Source organism: Leuresthes tenuis, unplaced genomic scaffold, assembly GCF_036924035.1.
Source record: "Leuresthes tenuis unplaced genomic scaffold, fLeuTen1.0.hap1 SCAF_14, whole genome shotgun sequence".
NCBI lineage: Eukaryota > Metazoa > Chordata > Actinopteri > Atheriniformes > Atherinopsidae > Leuresthes > Leuresthes tenuis.
The window spans coordinates 14,426,173-14,448,445 of record NW_027325368.1 but is presented as its reverse complement, the minus strand read 5'-3'; the positions used below and the strand labels follow the sequence as shown (position 1 = coordinate 14,448,445).

The 22,273-nt window shown below is 38.4% G+C and overlaps 1 protein-coding gene across 3 annotated transcripts in view; it reads right to left on the bottom strand.

Annotated features, from left to right (window-relative positions):
- LOC140269316 (A-type potassium channel modulatory protein DPP6-like) overlaps nt 1–22,273 on the bottom strand; it is a 79,005-nt gene that overhangs the window by 28,017 nt on the left and 28,715 nt on the right. Inside the window, exon 1 of one of the 3 annotated variants that reach the window (XM_072364359.1) lies at nt 10,483–10,674. The exons of the other annotated variants lie outside the window; for them this stretch is intronic. Within the exon in view, the coding sequence (XP_072220460.1) occupies nt 10,483–10,539 (57 nt within the window). The 5' untranslated portion in view covers nt 10,540–10,674. Of the gene's footprint in view, nt 1–10,482; nt 10,675–22,273 lie in introns of those variants that run through there. 3 annotated transcript variants of the gene reach the window in all.

Sequence of the window (22,273 nt, the reverse complement as noted above, 5' to 3'; positions counted from 1 at the left end):
TCTCTGTAAACAAACATCTGATTAATGAGTTACAGGTTCGAAATCTTTTCTACAATTCTAATCAAGAGACAATCAAATATTGCTGGAAATTTGCCTTTTTACTTGTGGTAAAAGTCTCAATGGAACAGTTCCAGTTTACTATTTCTGTCAATATACTGGGGTATATAATACCTCCAGGAAGATTTGATCAGTGTTTGGTATATTTTTTTCGTCGGGCTAATCACTGTTTCATAGAGAAGTCAGAGCAGCTGTCAATGCTTTTTAAAACATTCAAACACTCAATTAACAGAAGCTACTGGAAGAACTGAGCATTGAGACCTCCTTTATTGAGTATTGGGCCTCAAAGTTACGCAAGTCAAAAACAATCAAAGTATGAAGACAGTTTAATGAACTCAAAACGTCAAGATCAAGGCACCAGATGGATCGAGGCAAAGATGTATAAAAGATTTGTAAAAATATGACATATACCACTGACATGGTACACTGTATAAACTACAAGTTGTGTATCAATAAAGTCTAACAAAAAACCTTCTGCAATAGCAAGAGGTGAGGAAATGCCATCTCTCGTGAGAGGGTTGACAGGGGTAATCTCACTGGTTTTATAATAGATTATTTGCTTGCAATTAAGACTGAAAAAGATGTATCCACCAAGATTTTGTTAGTCTCATTTGCCTGAATTAATTTCTGTGTCACACAAACATGTATCAACATAAAATAAGCTATAAAAACAAGATTATACCAAAGATTGACAGAGTCAGACATAATTGATCTTTTTCATGCACCCCATTGATTTTATATGTTGGCATTTATTACCAGAATAAGAGAGTAACCGATGTAATGAGTGAGGTGACCATTTATTGCCCTTCTTATCAGCGGCCATATGAAAATCAGCAACTTAATCTGTAGTTTTTTCATTTGTTTAAATCTTTATTTAGCAGACACAAGCAGAAAATAAATTATTTTCTGTGTCCTTACTGACCAACTGCATTGTATCTAGAGAACAGAAGAAAAATAACTCAACTTGATTCATATTAAGCACAAGTGCAATCAAAAGTGCTTTACAGAGCAAAAGCAACCTTCAGACAAAGCAGCCAAAGCAAAGAGATGAGAAGGAAAAAAAATTAAGACCATTTATGATCGCAGTTAAATAACAATAAAAGCAAGAAGTCAATTTAAAAACTGAAGTGTTAGAAGTATACAAAAGACAAACAAAAAGTTATATTTAAAAAGGTAGATCAAAGGCATGTGAATTAATTAAAAAGAGGCTCTTTGAAAGAGGTAACTTTTAATCTTCATTTTAAAAGCAGAGAGGGTGTCTGTGCCCCACAAACAAGGAGGCAGCTGATTCATCAGGAGGAGAGCTTTAAAATAAAGGCTCTGCCTCCCATTTTAGTTCTAGTAATTCTAGGAACAACAAATCGACCAGAGTGCTGAGAACAAAGTGATCTTTCAGGGTGATAGGAAATAGATAAGTAGTTTCAAATAAATAGGCACTTGGCCATTAAGGGCTTTGTATGTGTTGAGAAGGATTTAGAATATCTAGAATTTAATCCCAGCAACACACCAAAAAGAGGGGAAAAAATTTAAGTAAAACAGACCTCTTATTATTTTAGAAATGATGTTATCTTGATTGTCTCTCCAAAATGTAACTATAAAACCGCTCCATCTTTAGCCATGTATAGCCATGGATGGTCTTTCTCATCGTTGGCACATGCCAGTGTCTGTTTTTACAAAAAGAGGCAGAAACATGGACTCACCTGACCACATAACGCTGTCCACTGTGTTTCCGTGCATCTGAGATTAACTTGTCCCCAGAGAACTCACTGGCATTTGTACACAGAAATAACATATGGCTTACCCCTTATGTAACAGTTCAAGGTTACTTTTACGAAGTGATGGACTGTTTGAGAGACAACGGTTTTCCAAGATACACCTGAGCTACATCCTGAGCTACATGATATGCTTTAACATATAAGCTATATCATGACTGATATACTGCCATATAAACCACGAAGGCATCACAGTTTCATATGCAGTGCCACCTGAGGGATAAAAGTTCCTGCTTGCACTGATATTGGTGAGTAAAGGTTTGGATGAAGTAACAAATAACAGCTATTAATTGTTTGTTGCATTTTAGAGAAATTCTCCGCTTTACAGGAAATCAGATTTGCGCATATCAACACTTGTTTTGTTTTTTTAACGAATTCCCTCATTTATTGTCTTTGGAATGATGAATAATCTAAAATGATTTTGAAGCCTAGGACTGAGAAGTAGCACCATGTGTTAAAAAAAAAGCACTGTTCTCTCAACCAGCCCATTGTTTTTAAGTGCCTAAGCTCTGATTGCTTTATCCATGCAGAGTGCTTTATCCCTGTGTGAGATAAGAAGTGTTTCACCCACCTACTCAGCCGCAGAATGCAAAGCTCTAAACTCGCTGAATTCCCTCACATGAAACATAGGAAGATGATCAACACTCTTTCCCGAAAACGCTTCAGAGGCATACAAAATCCAAATTTAGAGGGATCATTTAATTTTGTGGATGCTGAGCTCGTTCAAGCACATCAGGTCGAGTTTTTACTGAGTAGTTGATGTTTCTGAGTAGCTTTTAATGAGTCAAGTGCGTCTGTAAATGAAGGGAAGTATTGACCTTTGGCAACAGCTCACGCTGTAAGATTTTGCTGGCTGTCTGCATTAAGCCATTTCCTTCTGTTAGGCTGTGTTAAAAGCGCACACGCATGCCTTACAGCTGATAACAATAAAAGCTGCATCAATAAATGAGAGCTACAGCCATTTTCACCCTCCTCTCTCCAGACACGCCTAAATAAATCCTGTGCATTTCAGTACTGACAACTCAAAAGGACAGAAGGTCCCACGAGTGGAAGCAAAATCATTCCTTTCGGTCTATTTGTTTCTATTTTTGTTCTGTTTCGAGACAAAGGGGCCATAAGAATGAGGCATCCTTTAAGGTCAAGCTTCCTTTACCCCCCCACCCCCCACCACTCACTGTGTCTAATCCTCTTTCCCTCTTACTTCCCTTTGTCTAACCATCTCTTTGTCTCTCTGCTGGCTGCTGAAGTGTGAAATGGATCTTTCCTGATCTCTGAGCACCTGGTTTCCAAGGGAACCAAAAGAGTTGTTTGAGTCAGATTTGCAGCGAAGATGGAGTGTACAGTTTGGCACGGACTAATATCGGGATTGAGTATGTGGAGAACATGAGGTCTTAAGTAACTTTTCATAAAAATGCTGCAAAGTAAGATAACAGAGAAGAAGGATGGTGAAACAGCAGCAAACGTCCACTGTTTAAAGACGCTGGACACTTGACACCTGATATATCACTCACTTTAATCTAGTCACTCTTTGAGAGCAGTCAAACACGTGAGTGAAGCAGTGGCCGGTGGACATGAGTAAACTTTTCCTCTGGAACAGCATTAATAAATCATGGGCGTTCATGAGTGAGATTAAGAATTCATGCCAGCTGGCTTTTGGTTAGCCGGGCATCAGCTTGTCTGTCTATCTGTCCGTCCAGTCTTTGTACCCTTTGGAAAAATTGGACTGCAAGAGTTAAACTCAACTGAAGCCAAACAAAGACAAGCAAAATGCTGTGTAATGACAGTGATTAACTCTGATAGGGACACACAAAAAAGACATTCATGAGATAAGGACATCTGTTTAGACTTTTGTCTGACTAAAACATTAACAAATACAGCACATTGTAATATACTTTAAACAGGAATAAAACTGTGTCATCTAGTCTCTTTGACATTAACACCTTATTGCAGTGAGAGCAAAAGCCATATTTTTCTTTGACTTAGAACATATACACTATTATTATTTCTGAAGAGCCTACCATTGTAAAAGCTCTGAAAAAATTCTTATGTCGCGGCAGCGGAGTTCTGAAAATATGTCATTCAGAAGGCAGTTTGGATTTGGAAGACACTGTTACATTACAGATCCACGGTGAACTGAAAGTTATGGGTCATAAGGCTGCGACAACACTTATCTAACCCTTTCTTCACAGGTCCCATCTTTGTAATTGTCTGTTTCATCGTGGCATTCCTATTCTCCTCATTTTATTATTTTCTCAAGTTGCAGTCATGTATCAAAGAATGTACAACATATTTAATTTTAAAACAAACAAGCGCGACCATGAATTCACAAATTACCATGAATTCCAGACTATAAGCTGCTACTCTATTCCCAGACTTTGAGCACCGCGGCTTATAAAACCTTTCTAATGTTTTTTTCTTTTTTTTCTCATGCCGCCAAAAATCTTTTGCCTCGTAACATTAGACCAATAAAATTAATGAATAGTAGTGGTCCAATGAAATTGTACGATAAATCAAACACACTGACACTACTAAATAATTGTAAATCTGTCATTTGTCTCACACTCAACATGGAAAACAAACGAAGAAATGCATATGATGCAGCTTTTAAATTAAAGGTGATCACTGAAGAAAGACAGAAAGAAAGAAAGACACTGAAGAAAATGACTTTGATGGATTTTAGCACGAAGGAGGAAGATGAAGAAGGCGATCAATGACTTTTCCTGGTAGGCTACTGTCTTTTTTTCTTTTACCAGCAGTGCTACAGGCACTGTTAGAAAAAAAGCATTTACACCACGTATTAGTGCAATACCGATAGGTATTTAAGTTAAAACCTTCGGTGTCAAAAAAACCTTTGCTGTATGTATTTGTTTATCTTACTATACGCATTTGATTAAAAGTTTAAAAATCCTCACGTGTAACATCTTTCTGTGTAAATATCTCATATTACAATGTGGACACCCACGGCTTATAATCCGGTGCGGCCTAAGTACAAAATGGATTTTCTTTTTAAAATTAGAGGGTGCGGCTTATCTTCAGGTGCGCTCTATAGTCCGGAATTTACGGTATGTGGTCCCAACTAGGTCTTGAAATTTACTCAGATGAACAACAAGACATGGCATGCAGTATTATTCCTGTCAATATCTATTTATTATGAGTGAAGAAAAATTCTAAATAAGTGCGAGAAAACCTGATATTTTCACATCATTGTGGAGAAATTTTGGCCCAATTTATTGTTTACAGTGTAGCAGGCATTGAGGTTTGCAGATAATTGGTTCCTAAGGTCACGCCGTGGCATTTCAATCAGGTCAAGATGAAGACAGAGAGACAATATCATGGTATAATACTTCATAAGTTGTTGTTCATCTGAAGTTCTTTTTCACTAATTTTAAGACCTGGTATAGAGCAGGGGAATTTTTTTATTTATTGAATGTTTGTATGTTCTCATACATGAAATGTAAGAATTGAAAGAGGTATAACCTTCAAATGACAATAGGCCCAACAATGACGAACATTACAGAAAATGAAAGTAATTGAAAACTGCTGTGATTTACAAAAGCTGTAATAAAAAAAAAGGGGAAACCACTGAAAATTATTAGATGCTTAAAAGTTATAGTGAAATTGATTTTAACTATGATAGTTTAATATTGTATTTTGACTAAATAAATGGTCATTGGCTTGCTTTTCTCAAGCCACTTTGTTACAAGCTTCACTGCCATTTTCCCTTTGAGCTTTGGAGACAGTTGAGTTCTAGGTGCCTCTTCACTGATTAGCAGCTTACTTATTAATTCAGGAAGCAAGTGTATCAGATGGCGTTAAAGGGAAGCCTAATGCTGAAAATTGCACAGGCAAGATCTACAGGAGTGGACCAAAACATTAAAGTCATGGGCATGTAAATGAAAAAAATGCCAACATTTCTCACTGTGATAAAATAAATTACAGTGTCACATACTGATTCTCTGTGGGGTCATCACAACAGCTCCACCTTTCACTTTTTCATTTTTCACATTGCTGATCTAAACTGTGAGTGTCACCACACTCGTCTGTCATCTCACAGCTGCTTACTGTTGTTCAGTTCTGGTTCAGTAGCTGCAACCATATTTTGTCATAGTTTGGGGATGGGGATGTGGAATGGAGCCAGCAGGGAATCAACACATTAAAGCACATTTAGACTGACAACAGATGATGTTTGGTGAGCTGACGTTTGACAAGATCCAAATCTTGTTCAGTTTCAGAAATAGTAGTCACTTCTAGTCATTTCTACCACACGTTAGTGCAGGTATTTCTTCTGGCCTGATGGATTTGGGCCATGATAAGGCCAAAAATCATTTTTCACTACCTGGTCTCTCCCATATTTATTTTCACTGACCTGGTTGTAATTGAATGGTACTGAAAGTGACACCAACTTCGTGAGGTAAGTGAGAAGAAGATGCATTGCAAGAGCACCCAGTTAGTCTTTCACATGTCAAGATGATATTAAATCATTTAAAACTCTAGCTTTTATGCCATTATCCGAGTGCACCTGAAAATAAATTATTCAATAAGTGATGCTTTTTCTTCTCTGTTGTCCAGACACTTAAATCATTCCAGTTGACTACAGTATTCCCTAAGTTGGCAAACTTGAATGGAATTTGATCCTGCCAGACAGACTCATTTAAAAATATCTTGACTGCCACAATTTTATCATGGAAAACACTTGAGGAGCAAAAATGATTCTATGAAACTTCGCTGGACGTTTGTACGAGGAAAAAGTCAGGAGATCACCAAAATCAGCATGGACAATAAGCGAAAAAGCCACACATACGGTGAATAAAATGTTGGCGAAAACATAGATTGATAAAGTGTCTCAGTGGGGCTAAAAATGTGCTTCAAAGACAAGATACAAGACGGCAAAAAAATGTAATGACAGAAATCTATTCAAAGCTACCGAAAAATAATACAGCTCCATTACTTTCTGCTCTCCTATAAATGCAAAAAGTCTCTCAAAGCCGCGTACTGATTTCAAGTGGTTACCAGCATGTGATGGTGACAGAGAAATTTGAGAAGCTCAAATCCATCTAGTGAAGTGACAGTGAAATAAAGCGTGACACTAGCATAAGAAAAATCCCAAGAGAGGTAGAACTGAGACACTCAAACATTCTTATATCGATCTAAAATATGACAAAATGCTTTTTTGAATGCCGTCTTTGTTGTATAAGCAGTCCCACACACATAAACAAACAAGCATGAGAAGTGTTTCTCCACGGTTGAAACCTCCACGGTTAAAACCTCTGAAAAGTACTCTAATATATTTGGTAGAGTAACCAAAGAGGATTATAGTGTGCTGCCAATACTAAACATGCATCGGTCTTCCAGCTGATCCCTGCGGAAGTTGATTGGTTGCAAAAATCTTGAAAACAGATGGAGAGGAAATCCATTCCAAACTGCATGGAATAAATTAATATTAAAACAAAGTGAGACATTGCAGGAACAGATCTGCTAAAGTGGTAGATGGGTGTGGTATTCACAAACACACGCACATGAATTTGTTGTAGTTTAAGATGTGGACATGAATGTCATGGCAGCATTGGGCTTGCAGGGAACTGTTCTTTTTCCAGGGCAGAATGGTTGTATAACCTTTCAGTGAAAAAACAATCAGGTAAAAATATCCTTAAACCAGCTTTCATTTAATTCAGAGGTGCTGCAATTTCTAAAATGGGTTTTTTCTAACTTCTTGTTTGTAATCATGACCGAGTGCAGCTGAAATCTTTTCCATGCCAACGTTTCATCAGTAGACCAAGTAGCTTGGTGCTGCGTGAAGAAAACTGTTATGCATTTAGAATAAAAAAAAAAACCTTTTGAGCCACTTCTACACAAGAACAAACTCAACATTTCTAAGAACTGTATGTTGATAGCAGTCATTGGAGGTGCAACAACTTTCCCAAAAGGTCTCGAGGACAAAAGCTGTCATTCTCAGCTGAGGGGAAATTGGCTCAAAAGGATGGAACAACCCTGTAGCCAGCAAGGCACAGACCTAACATAAAATGGAAGCTGCGGAAACACCAGCATCGGTGCCTGCAGTCATCCACGTTTCATAGTGTCATGTATCAAGAAGCTGCCATCCAAGAAAGAAGCTGCACTTGAAACAAAATCTGACCAAGAAGACGCTAACAAAGAAAAAGTCTTTATGGTCAGATGAAACATAAGTGGGGTATTTTGGCTGTGATGATTTTCTTTATTAAAGATGTGTGTCGCACAATCCAAAAAGAAAATAAATCACAGCAAGTCTGGTATTAGTATGACATTCAAGAAACTAATAACTTAAGATCAGCACCTACATTTCTCTCCCTTTCTGTGGCTTTTCGTCTTTGAATGGGACAAAGGGAAGATGACAGGAAAAAGTATTTCTCAAAGGATATGAATTATCGCCTGCCTCTGGACAAAACTGCCACAGTATCTTTTAATCATCAGAGGAAGCGCAGCACACAACAATGTGATTGAAGTCGCATCACTGAAGAATAGATCAGTCGAAAGTGTCCCTAGCTGTTTTTCTACCTTATCTTTTTCAAACTCAATATATTCTTCAAGATTTAGCTGAAAATTATATCCACTCTGTGGTACAGGAAAGATAACAGCTCTATTATGCTTTGACGATAATTATATTACAGGCCTAGAGTGATGAAAATTTAGGGGGTGTTCTTTTGTTGTTGTTTTTTTTTAATTGAAAGTGGAATTAATGGCGGCAGACCTCTTTTTTTTTTCTTTTTTAAGCTGGGTGAGCTGTTCATGTATCTGTCGCTTTCACAGCTCCCCCTTTTTCTCCTGCACGTGCAACCATTGATCCCCTCAGTTTGGATGGCTGCAAAATACAGTATAAACTGATGCCACCTTAAACAAGACAATGAGCAGGCTTCGAAAAGTGTCGCACGCGGTAATCAATGTGATGATGTACAGCAAACTGAGTATCAGTGCAACAACGCATTGAGTTGTGCCAATTTGTTAGCATTCAAAACATCATGATCTGCAACAATGTGAGGGCTGTTTGTAGCAGAGCTTAAAGTGCAGACACAGGGATGGCGTGTTGCTTAACATATAAATGTAATAAAAGCAGTAGCATTTTGAAAGGCAAACAATTTGATTCACACAATCCTCAGATTCAAGCTGGACGCAGAAAGTGCAAAACATTGCTTTAGTGCATTAAAATCTCCGGCTTTCTGCAACAACATTGCATTGCTATGATATCGTCATCTCTCTGCTTCCATCTCTGTAACGTGAAAGAACAGACACATAAGAGGGGATTATCAAGCAGCAAGGCCATTGATGAAGCTAAAGTGTAAGTGATGGAGGGGGCTAATTTTCAAAGCTCCTAATCGAACAGGAAATCATGTCATTTGTACAAATTCTTCACACTAAAAAAGAAAAGAAACTGAGATCATGATCTATGTATGATGTATCATTCCTTTTCAACGAAGGTGAAATAATTGCTGCTTGTGCAGAATAATGACTGTTTATTGTATGTTTCACACTAATGTGTAGATGTGCCTGAGTGCATCTCACTTTCCCCAAGACATTCGATTTCCTCCCAACCTTCAAAAGAGCTCATGCTCCCTTATTTTGATCCGAACATGGCTAAAGATCTGCCCTAATGCTGTCGACCCTGCAGTTCCACTTTCATAAATGTATAAACAGAATGCAAAAATAAACACTTTATACTTAAAATATTTAAAGGTGCTGACTGCATTGAGGCAAAGAAAACTTCATCCACTTGATGAAAGCGCACTTTGAAATGTTAATATGCTGAAGAGGTTCTTCAAATTGTGCAGAAAAGCCTTTGCCACTCTTTGTTTTTTTCCTGACCATTCAGTCATTAAGACAAAAAAGAAAAACCCTCACCATTATGTTCAGAGCAGGCTTTGCAAATGGACTGAAACAGTCAACAACTATTACACAATGATTTATTGTCAAGATCTTCTCTCGTCATACGAGCAAACAAAGGTTGATTTTAGAGAAGCCCCTTTTCACCTAAATGATTATATCAATGCCAGTAGAACATTGTGTAAACCCAGAAGTGGACTGGGTATCTACATACCATTTAATCATTTCACTATGTTTCCTGTTCCCTCACACAGAGAGCCTTCCACTGAATGAGTTGATATAACAGAGCAATTAACACCCACTCTTTGCCTTTCTTTTCATTTCTATTCTTCTCTTGCTTTGTCAGATGCATTTGGAAAATGAGATGTATGTCCATGAACACCTCAACTCCAAGAATAATGATAAAAAAACAACTGCTGTGTACTTCTGTGCACTGTTACCAGAAGCTATTTCTATTTCAGACTGTTTGTGAAAGCACAACACTGACAGGAGGTTATTGTATGGACGTTGCACCTGTAGGCTAACGTTACAATAGGAGCTGATTAAACATTCATGCAGAAGTTTAGAAGTGGCGCATACATATAAACGGCAGCCCTAAATCAACTCCCTGACAGAAAATAAAGGTGAAAACACAAAAAGTGATCAAACAGAAAGAAGCCAGAGTCAAATCTGTTTTCTTCTCTCCTTAAACTGTTTGCGCCAGCGCTCCTGCATGCTGTTAATGGGAGAAAATGGGCGCTAAAACTCGCTCAAAATTAAATTGTGGGAAAACATCATGCGCACAGTTCGTCTTAGGACCTACCTGATCGGGGTGCTGAGACACTTTCCCCGACTCGTTCGGGTCTTTCGAGGAAGTCATCTCGGTAAATAAAGGATGGAGGAAAAGGGAGAGACGTCCGCTGCCTGCAGGTGCAGAATAATGAAGCGGGGGAGGACGCAGACCGAGACGCGGAGAGACGGGAGAGAGGGAGAGAGGCGCATAAAGTGTTCAAGGAGATCTAGTGATTTGCTAAAATAATGAAGAGACCGTGGGTGCAAGCAGGCTACTGTGGAGCTGCGGAGCGCAGAGATGTGGGAGGTTCAGTTTACCTTTCTGAGAATCATCACTGAGAGCTGAACGGAGGTGCAAAACTCGTGTACTTTTTTCCCTTCTGTTACATTTTGAGAATTTTATCTTGAATATGCGCTATCAGATACTTAGACTATTTTATTCGCAGAGACTGCCAGTTTGAGCCCACCTGTCATCCACTGGAGGGTTAGAAATCCTTTGAGCAACATTAACTTATTTCACGTCTCAATGCTGCCGAGCTTTTGACGTCGGCATCTTTGAAATGGTTTTCATTTTTTTACAGCAAAGTATTTATTTAAAAAAATACGACCAAACTGGAAGGAAACAACAAAAAATAGCTGAGTTCATTCATAAAAGCTACACGACTTGTCTGCAGTGACTGAATTGGAAGACTTTTTCATTTCCATAGCTGCATTGCTACTTTTCTTCACTACCTCTATATAAAGGAAAGCTTAATGTTTTTTCTCTCTATGTTAACTCATATTTAGTTGTTCCATACTCTACTTCCCACCACTAGATTCCAAATTCAGCTGATAATATGGAGACCTGTCAGATTGTATCAAATCACTGGGTACTCATTACTGGCAAGTCCATTACACAGGAAATGGGAACCGAGATCAATGCAAGAAGAGCAAAATACTTTGAATTGTCTGTACGGGTCTTTGGATTTGAGATCCATTGTCTATCTCGCTAAAGCTAGAAAACATTCATGACTGACAACGTTCTGTTCAACGCAGTTCTGGGAGTTGCAAGACAGAGATATGCATGGTGTGTGTACACCAATACAAATCATATTCAGTCCCTTATAATGCCACTGCTGCTATATTGTATGCCAGTAAAACAAAGAGTTGCTTCTGGCCTGGCTCTCCAGATGCAGAGTTACCATCCACCCACACTGAGCAGAAATAGTTCCAGTTTTAAAACATTGTTTGTACGGTAAGACTTAGTCACATCTCTGTGCACACACAGTCCATATTCTTGTTAGCACAACTTGTGTCTCTCTCTCTCTCTCTCTCTCTCTCTCTCTCTCTCTCTCTCTCTCCCTCACACACACACACACACACAGACACACACACACACAGTATGTGTGTGCATGAGGGCTCTCTTTCTAGAGTGTTTCAACAGAAGTCATGCACAGTCTCTGCAGTGCTCCTGGCTTTTTGAACCAGTCATATGTTGGAGGGAAAGGAACTGAACAATCAAAGATAAAAAAAGAAGAAAAGTCTATGAGGGAGTCACTGGCACAGAGGTGGAAAGGTTTAGTATCAGTATGAGGGAAGCGTTCTTTTAGTGCATATGCAAAGCAGCACCTTTGTAGGGAAATTACTGCCATTCCAGAGAGGGTGATGGTGCCTTCTCTTTTCACCATTCCTCTATAATTTAGCTGGAAAAAAGCAAAACGAACGTAAATGATAGGGCAAAAAATGTTGTAGCTGGACTGCTTTTGCACAACCTGCACCTTGGTTCTATTTGCAGTAGTAGACTCCTGCCTTTGTGGATTTGGTTCTGGGGATTTTGAGCTGCTACGATCAAAGTGTTACTTCCTTGATCTGATGATGATATATCCCATGAAAGACCTTGGTCTTCCTTAATATTTCCTCTTACTCATCCTCATCCTCATCTGTGTCCTCTTGTCTGAAGCACTCCGTTTTGGCAGTTCATCCCGGCAGGGCATCTTACTGATGGATGGATGATTCTTGTGACATCCTGGGCAGTGGGTCTGGCACTAACTCACCTTGGCCCTTGCTATTTTCATGGCTTGAGGAATCTCAGAGGGCTGAACTGTGCACTACACACATACACACACACACACACACAAGATAATAGACAACATATTATTTCACCAGCAGGGTTCATGACTCTCGGTGACCTCACTGGCAACACTGAGCATTACAGTAGATAAAAGTGAAAAAAAGAATATAAGCAAACATATTGAAATAAGTGCAGTTTCAAAATGCTGCAGATGAACACATTATGGCAGTGCAACTATTTAAAACTCGGCAGGCCATACGCTGCGCTAAACACAACATCCGGTGCACGGCGCCACATGCAGCCTGAGGGAGCGGCTTGATCAGCTCACTGCCAAGACTCATTTCAGCAGCACTGCTGTGGACAGCTCCTCTGACACATGAGCTGAAAGCCTCTTTAATCCTGAATGTGACACTGTGTCCTCTCTTTATCATCTGTTTTCACTCCTTCTAACATGCTTTTCAAAGTTACTCAATGAGAGGTTAAATCACCTCACAGACAGAAGATCTAGCCGCGAGCAGTTAGCTGCACAGAATTTCAACAAAGGTTTCCAAAGGCAATTGAAAGCTAACAGGACAACATCTGTAAGATGGAAGAAGGCTCTGTCTTTTACATTACCTTTAAATAACATTTTTATCAGCTAACTTACATGTTTGCATTTATATTATTCAACTTAATTTGTTGGCGTTCATCAATGTTATATATAAGCACTTAAACAATAAAAGCATATTTAGTTGAGGTTATTAGTTGTGTTCTTTTTCAAAGGGATCAACATTCATCCCTTTTTATTAACTGCCAATAAAGTCTTCAGCTGCATGCTAGCTCCCCCCAGTGATCACTACATGACTGACATCTTTGTGTTGGTCTAAAATCAATCAATGAAAGTAATTTTATCTCAGAGGATAGTTTCCGAAACAACCAATATTTTATCCATCCTGAGACTCATTTTGCGGCATAAAAGAGGCATAGATGTAAATTAAACTTCAGTATAAAAGCATTAACTCATAAGCTCAAAAGCTCAAAATGCCAAGCAGTTATTAAATTAAAGCTGGATGCTCCATCTTATGAGATGGATTCTCGAAGGGGAGTGTAAGGCTCCAAATCCCTGACCAGGTTTATCTGCAGTCATAGTCCTCAATAATATGATAATGCATGACATGAGCACACCCAAGAAAGGCTGGGATAGTTTAGTTGGAAAATGATCATTATCAGCTGTCCTCTCTCCACAGGCTGCTCAGCAGCAGAGACTGGATGAAGCTGCCACTTAAAGACAACAATGCCAGGCAGAAAAGCATTATTCTCCCGGTTTACATAAACGCATCTCTGAGGGATATTGTTGGGGTTTTTTTCAGCATACAAGCAGCACGATCCTTCTATGGGGATGAGGAGTGAAAACGAAGACTGTCGTGAACTTCTCCAATCTAATGCAGCAAAAGCAGCTTTTCTATGATGGCTACGTTTACAGTTCTTATGATCTTTATTCACTATTTCAGACAGGGGCTGCGGTAACTTTGTTGTAGTTTTAGAGCTGTTATTGTAATGATAACATTTTACATGTTACTAATGAGAAACAGAAACTTGTATTTCGAATGGGCTACATTATGTATGGATGGTGAATAAGGTTTCATTTTACCTTTCTCATTCAAGGCATCTAGTATATTTTTGAATTTGCAGAGATGTAGCTACCCCTGAGGGCAATAAGTTTATTTTCAAAATGCTTTTTCTCACTTTGGGGATTAGAGGAACTTTCAAGAAATACATGTTGTGATAAGAAAAGTAATGACCCTAATGAGCTTAACATGAGCTGATTGCATATTTTCAGACTGACTATTATCCACAGAAATTTTATTCTCAGAAAAAGACAGCTGTGAATAGGCTTTAACTGCAATCTAGTTTACCACGAGAATGTAAGAATGCAGTGATTTGAGGCTCCTGTTTTCAAAGAAAAATAGTACAAAGACGGCATTATCAACAAACAAAACATCAAGGCCGATAATTTTACTGCTTTTTCAAATGTCTTGTGAAATGTGTTGTTTTTTAAGTTGTGACAAGTGCATGTTTTACACTATGCTGCATCACTTCTACTTTTAACAACACACTGTGTTTGAGAACCAGTGTAACCGAATGTTATTCTCTGCAGAATTTCTTTCCCATTCTTCTATGATACAGCATGTCCAGCGCTTGGGGATCTTCTTTTTTATATTCTTATTTCATACTGTGCCAAATGTTTTTCGTGGGTGACAAGATTAAAACCATTCAGTGTTGCTTTTATTCCTTGTGTACAAAAGATTTCTCTGGACTCTTTGAGGCTTTTAAGATTTCAAGTACTGCAGAAGATGAAGTCTTCAAATTCATATTTTTTTCAATGTGTTGCTGAACATGGGTCTTGAAACTACCTCATTTTGGAGAAATGGACACATTTACTTACAACAGAGCTTTGGTGAGACTGTTCCTCCTTTATTGCCTGTCAGATTCTGCAGCTTGCGCCACTCATACACTTGTTAAAAATGGTCTCAAGTTTCAGCTTTGATACTGATAAGGTAGGTTGAAAATAAAAACTCATGTTGAGTGAGAATGACAATAGAATTAAGCCCAACTTTTACCAAAGTAAGACCAAAGTCTTAAGTCCCCCGCATTTGTTTTACTGTGCCATCGGTTTGACAAGTTAGCAGTCAAAGTCCCAGCCTGCTGTGCTTTTGTCTAGCTTTTACCAGTGTTTTAATGACTGTCATTCTAAGACTGTCAGATGGCAGATCAATATGTTCGTCTAGAGTACATGCATCATCCAGTGAATTATCATTGACAGCTTGACTATAAACCAAATACGTGTATGGCTTAAATCTTTAACTCCTAGAAAAATCAAGGTTCTCTCAATCTAATTAATTAATATCAATATGTTCTCATATTCTGATACTGCATATTGGCATTCTAATCATTGGAGTCCAATAATACAAAGCGTCACATAATCAATAGTAAAAGTTTACAAGAGCAAGTGTCAGGACACATAGATAAGAGTGGTGTGATCTGAGTATGCTAACAGCCTTGAGACAACTCGGAGAAGAAATTAATGATCTGCAATTGTTGAAATACTCTATTAGCATTTCTTAAAATATCCTCAGGAGAAAGAGACAACAACACAATAATACAGCATTTTACATCAAATGTTGAGCTGTTCTGTGAGGATTGGGGTCTGTGTGTTTGGGGTTTGAGATGTCTCAGATCTTGGCTGTATCCCTGCCTCTCTGACAACGTTTGGATATCTGATACCAGTAAAACTCTTTGAGGCAGAGACAAGGTGACACCTCAGCATCTACTGGAATTAAAACTGATTTTCAAAACAGGCAAAGAAAATTACTAAAACTAAATCAGCATTCATGACATTTTTACTGGTGTTGATGCAATTTGACAGTAAAATCCTGTCAATCAGCGAGGGCTGCTGATTTAGTAACAAGCTGTCCCTACTCCGTCATGCTGCCTGCTGTCGGCACGGCCAGCTCAGCCATCAGTCATGCCCCACCCCCCTTTTCCTGTGACCTGCTGTGACTCCTTCAGCTGTCCGACTGGCAGAGCATCAGCACCTGCCTTGCACAGAGTAAACTTTGCATCTCTGCCTCTCTCTGCTGAGCTGTGACTGCAAATCAGAGATTAAGCAAAGAGATGCAGAGTGGGCAGCACCTCATAGTTCATCACAGATCATTACTGTGCTTTAACATCATCAGTTCACCCAGGAGGAAACACGCCGGCCTCAATGATTGTGAACAATGATTGTGTGTTTATTGTGTGTTCATCACAGATTATTACTGTGCTTTCACGTCATCAGTTCACCCCGGAGGAAACACGCCGGCCTCCCTATGTGAGGAGAGAAGTTTTCAGACGACAGGCAGATGCAGTCTCTAACTGTCTGGTCATTACAGAGGAGTAATTAACAGTTGCTCAGGTCCTTTATCAGATCCAATATTGGTCTTCTACTAAGAAAAGACTTTCCTGGGGAAACGATTAATCTACCATTGGCTTGTTGGGAATTGTTTTAACACCCACATGTGCACACACACAATAAAGAATAATTTGCATAATTCTTTCCGTACTATGATTCTCGACCATCTTATAATTTCGTTCCTGAGCAATGATAGTTTGTTTATTTACAGCCTCCAATTTAGAAGCTTTAGTCTTGAATATTTGGAAAGTGACACGACACATATGTGATTATTTCTGTTGGTCACAACAATATGTTAAAGCCCCAGTTATGTACTGTAATGAGCTTGTGCAGAATCACCAGTTTAATCCGCAGGTATTAACATCCAACTTGGAAGAAGGTTTAGGAATTACCGTTCTTGTCCAAGTAACCCCCAAAAAAACGTGAATAATCCTTTAAATCAATGGCTGCCTGAAGTGTGGATGCCTTTGACATTCTCAACAAATGGGTATCCTCCTTTTGATGCTTTGCCAGGCCAGGTCATTAGTTTTTTCTTCAGAGGCCATCTTTGTAAAAGATTCCTCCTTCTTTTTCCTGCAACTCCTGTGTTACTTTCGTGGTATGTTTAAGGTAATTGTTACTGTTGAGTTTCTGAAATAGCCTTTGCTACATTTGGCTGAATCAGGACAGAAAGTATATCCTTAAATATTTAAACTGTTTCTGGCCTCTTTCATGTAATCAATAAGCTCTAGTCACTTAGTGTTAATGAGTAACTTTCACACTTATAGCAGTACGCTACCACCATGGATTTTACAGATGATGTTGGACTCGTCAGATGAAGTCTTTGCATTGATCTAAGACCCGGTGCAGATCAACTTTGCTGTTATTTTTATACGACTTACTTTTTTAGTTCCAAGTCTCATTATCCAACTTGTGTAAAGGCAGTTTTTCATCATCTTTAGTGACTTTTTCAGGCATCTGACTACAGTTTTTATGTTACTTTTGTTATATATCCAACCTGCTGTTTGCCCATTAAAATTTACTTTCAGTTTTTTCATATGCAATAACAGAAACTATTTTACTCCTGTGAACCCTAAATAACAACATTCTACAGCTCCTCAACAGCTGTACAGCACTTTCAACCCAAGATTATTCTCCTGGGGGAAAACGTGATCTCATATAAACTACACACCACAGAGCCCACTCACTAAATGCCTCCGAACTCAAACAGAAATAGTCTTTGCAGAAACACTACTGCCTGAGAGACTAAAATTGAAGTCTTCTGAAGGAAAAATGCACCCCTGGAGAAATAAACTGAGGAAAACATTTAGAGAGTAGATGGCCAATAACGTTTTGCTTATGCAGTTTTCACAGCTAGTTTATGTGGTCTGTTCCCAGGAAATGTTTTCTCTTTTTCTTTTTCTTTTTTTGCTGGTATTACTTCAGACTTTTAATTTTTCCCTGTCCTTGTTATGAATTCAGGACTCTGTGGTCCAAATTTGAGACTCAGACATCACATCACAGACCTTCATGTTTCCAAAATAACAAACTTTGTAGTAGAAAATGCAGTCGGAATGGATACTATCTTAAAAACCCACAGCTATTACAGGGTAAAAGCTGCATAGACACAGATGAGAAATATTTTATCGCCGCTCGGACGAAAGAAATATCCAAGATAATGACCTGTAACCCTGAAGGCATCTTGCCCGGTTCTTTATTCTGTAATTAGTGTAAGTCAACCAACACATCAATACTTTTTCTACGCTGAATTTATTCTACCAGCATTCATAATGTAGCCCCCAAAAATCCACACTTAAGCAGTGATGTATCACAACATACCTTGCATCTCTTTACTGAGAAATATTTTGTCCGTCTAAAATATCTGTAGAGTTATAAAGCCCAACATCCACCACAAAGGCAGTTATTTTCTCTCAGAGAAGACACCGCTGCTCATGAACTGCAGAAACACCTTGTTTGCTTGAAACACAAATTTGCATAATCTCTGCCTTGTGACAAGTTTGGCATACAAAAACAACACAGAAAACAAGCAGGTGCCTCAAACTCCACCATTTATAATCAATCAAAGCAGAGCGGGGCCTTCAGGAAAGTGGCCTTAAGGGGAAAAGGGGGTGAAAAGAAGGGTATCAGGCCGAGGGTGACAAAAGGGGCTGCAAGCTGAGAATGTTTGAGAAAAGTAATGTCTTTTCACGATTAAAGGATGTAAACCTGGTACAGCAGAGCCTTCAAATAAAATGATGAACTTGTATGACACAGTGTGATCTCTGCAATTACAATTTAACAGGTCTCTGTGAACATTTTCAAAGACAAATGAACAAAATAAATGCATCTGATATGGTTTTTACCGACATGCAAATTTTGTTCATTTCAAAAGTTTGCTTCAAAATCTTTACACAGGGTACATGGTATGTACGCTGCATTTAGACCAAGAGCTTGATGTTCATTTCAGAATATGTCAGACTTCACGTGAAAAATGCTAACATGCCATCTGGAGAGGCCAGCAGCATGGATCAAACAGCTAATCTCTTGGGTGACAGATGAGTACTCTTCTGTGTGAAATAAAGCCAGCAGTGTTAATATGAGCAAGCCCTGTCGCCAAGTGTTACTCAGAGATTTGTTTCTTTATGTAAAATGAATTGATGTGAGGTTTTTTTGTTTGTTTTTGTCATTGTTCCAAAATGTCTCTATATAAGCAAAACTGAGCATTTAGACTATTTCTAAAGGACGCACATGGTAAAAATGTGTTGTCATGACATCCACGTCCTTAAAAGTGGCACTGAAAGGTTCTGATTTTTGTTGGTAAATTATTGTGAGAGTTCAAACTGCAGTAGCTCCTCAGCCGGTCAGAAGATGATGAAGGGAGATAGAAATATCCCACTTTTATGCATAAACATAGATGCAGTCATCTATGATTGAAAGGAATAATGGACAGAGGCATAAAGTGCTTCTTGTGGTCAGTATGGAGCCTCCATAACACAAAGTCCTGCTGGTATGCTTCTGGATCAGTCATATAGTGGTTCAGCTCTGTACAGACAACATCAACAATGTAATTAATAAAATTAAGAAGAGCACTTTTTCAAGTTAGGAAAAAGAAAAAAAAAAGTTATTTAGATTTATATAAACTTTGCGATCCCTTTGTTATGAGGGCTAAATGCATTAAATTAAAGAAGTACATCGACAGTGGCAGTATTGTCGTTGTACATTAATTCAAAGCAAAATAACATCTTGTGCCTCTCATGACTTAATTTCATCAGTGTCTTTTGAAGATTGCAGTCATTTTCTTAAACTCCCAAAGACACCCTGAGGCTAATCTGATCTGAGACATTGAGCAAACAGATGCTGAGCACACATCTAATGAGAGGATAGGAGTCAGAAAATCAAAGAGAAAAGAAAGTTATGCAAAGAAAATAAAGGAAAGAAAATTATGTCAACAAGGAAAGAGTGCAATCGCTCATTAGGAGCAGCACATTGGCAGCTAGCATATATAAAAAAAGAGACCAATGGGGTGAGTCAGCATGCATTTACAAAGCATTATCTGCTGGTCCTGTCGCCATAAAAAAGACTTATGAGCCTTATGAACTTTTTGTTTTCTCATCAGCAGCTTACAGGAGGGTCAGAAGATTAAAAGAAGAACAAGAATTTAAACTTTAGGCTACCTCTCTGCAAGTTGTTCTGGGAATTTGTTGGTGATAAAGCACAGTAGTGAAAGTAATAAAGAAAGAATAAGCAGCAACACAGGCTGTGTTCACATCAGATTCACATCACATTACAAAATGATCAAATAAACAAAATTCAAAGGTGTAAAAGATGTGACCCAAATTGCCAAAATGGACGGATAATGAATCTAAGGATAGTGCCATTAATGTGTCTGTGTTATTCAGTTCTTCTGAAAAGTAAAAGAGTAAAAGAGAAATGGAGGGGAGTGATTGAAAGCAAATTAGAAGCATCTGCGTGAATAGTGCTTTATTGTTACTCATTTATCGCAGGTCTCAAAAGGTTTTCAACACCAGGCTACCCCACATCTACAAGGATCCCAACAGGCTAATGAAAAAAACCATCCCCATTCCAGTTCATGTTTAATCACTCTCGTCTTTCTTCATTAGCATTTCAGAGCCACGAGGGATTGGCCACACAAACACAGTTATGTCCATTATTTCTGACAAACATTCATCTTCTAGCACGACAACAACAGAGAACCAGAGAAAGGTTTGAGCTTAAGGGAAAGACTGAAGCTATCTGCACAAAAAGGCTTATAGATTTATTGGGTATGATTCCACCAAAGCTCCAAAAGCTAGAAAGTGCTTTTGGAGATATTCATACTAAATAATTCAAAATAACATTTCCAACATTCCAAATTAATGATTTTATTAATTTACTTTGACAAAGCTTTATACACAATGTACAATTGAAGCTAATAACAGGTTCAGGAATACATCGGTGAATTTTGTCCTGATCCATTAAAATCCTGTCGTAGGACCAGAGTTGTTTCATGTGAGAAAACCTGTAAATTTTCTAGAGATGTGACAGTTGTTCTAAGAATGAAAGGAATGCCCTAAAATTCCTCCAAGCTAATATAATGTGCAGAATCACTTCAAGTTGCTCATAAGTAACAATTACTGCATAACATAAATAACTTTTGCAGCCCATCATACATACTTTTCCTTTGAAAATAATAGGCCAGTTAAAATATTCTGTCCTTTTAATTGAATCTGGTTTCTTTTCATCTATTTTTTAGACCTGTGCTAAAATCTGGTGATAATTTCGGACAAATATGAGAAAAAATTCCAAAGGGTTCACAAAGTGGCAAGGGCAGCTATTTGTACCAAAGTTGTAGGACAATTAAGGCATTAGTTGTTTAAATACTTCAGTCCGTGTCAAAGTGGGGAGCCATCTGAATGACCAACCTTGCCAGTCCAGGAAGAGCAGAATTAGATTTTGATTCAACATTACAAGTACTGAGTTCTATTAGGTGCTCTGATAAGAGTGCTTGTGGCATTAATATCCTTGAAACACTGACAAAAAATATAGTGACAACTTGTACACTGTCAGCCCTCCAGAATTCAGATACAGAGAGGCTTTGGATGCAGATTTGAAACCCTCTGTAAAAATAAAAATAATGCCAAAGCAAAAGCAAATTCCAGGTCTGGAAAGCCCAGCTAGAATAACATCAGCTAATGAGGAGTAGCCTGAGTCTATCAAAACCAGCCACTGTCTCTGATGCTGACAGAGTTATGTGAAACATCTTTCCTTGCAGAGCTCCAAAACGTGTCTACTAACAAATAATTCCTGTACCATTGTGTCTTTAATTAGACATTTCTGCTGGTTGGGTCAAAGAACAGCAACCCTGCAAATTAGCTCTTTCTATCACAGTTTGCTGGTCTGTATTTGGAACATGGCCTCTCACGAATAATTTTGCTGTAATTATAGTGAGAACATTTCTAAAGGAGATTTAAATCAGGGCAACAAGGACACCGTAGATGGGCCTTAAAGAAATAAAATGTGTCCTTGCAAAAAGTTTCTTCTTGAAAATACAAATGACAGTCAATTTATACTTAAAGTAGCTTTATTCAGAGGCCGAACCGTCAAAGTTAGGACAATCTCACTCTGATGCTGCTAAAATTATTTCTACCATCAACAGAAGTTAATATATGGTTAAATCCCTGATCCACTATCCAACTCCAGCTGGTGGTTGTAATGCACCATAATGTTGTTTGCCAACTGCCATAAAAACAAAGAGGAAGAAGTGACTCTATCATTTTTTCAATCAATGACTTTTGATATCGGTGGACTGCAATATCAAATACAAGCCCAGAACACATCGAACACTAAGAGAGTTGGTCTTGT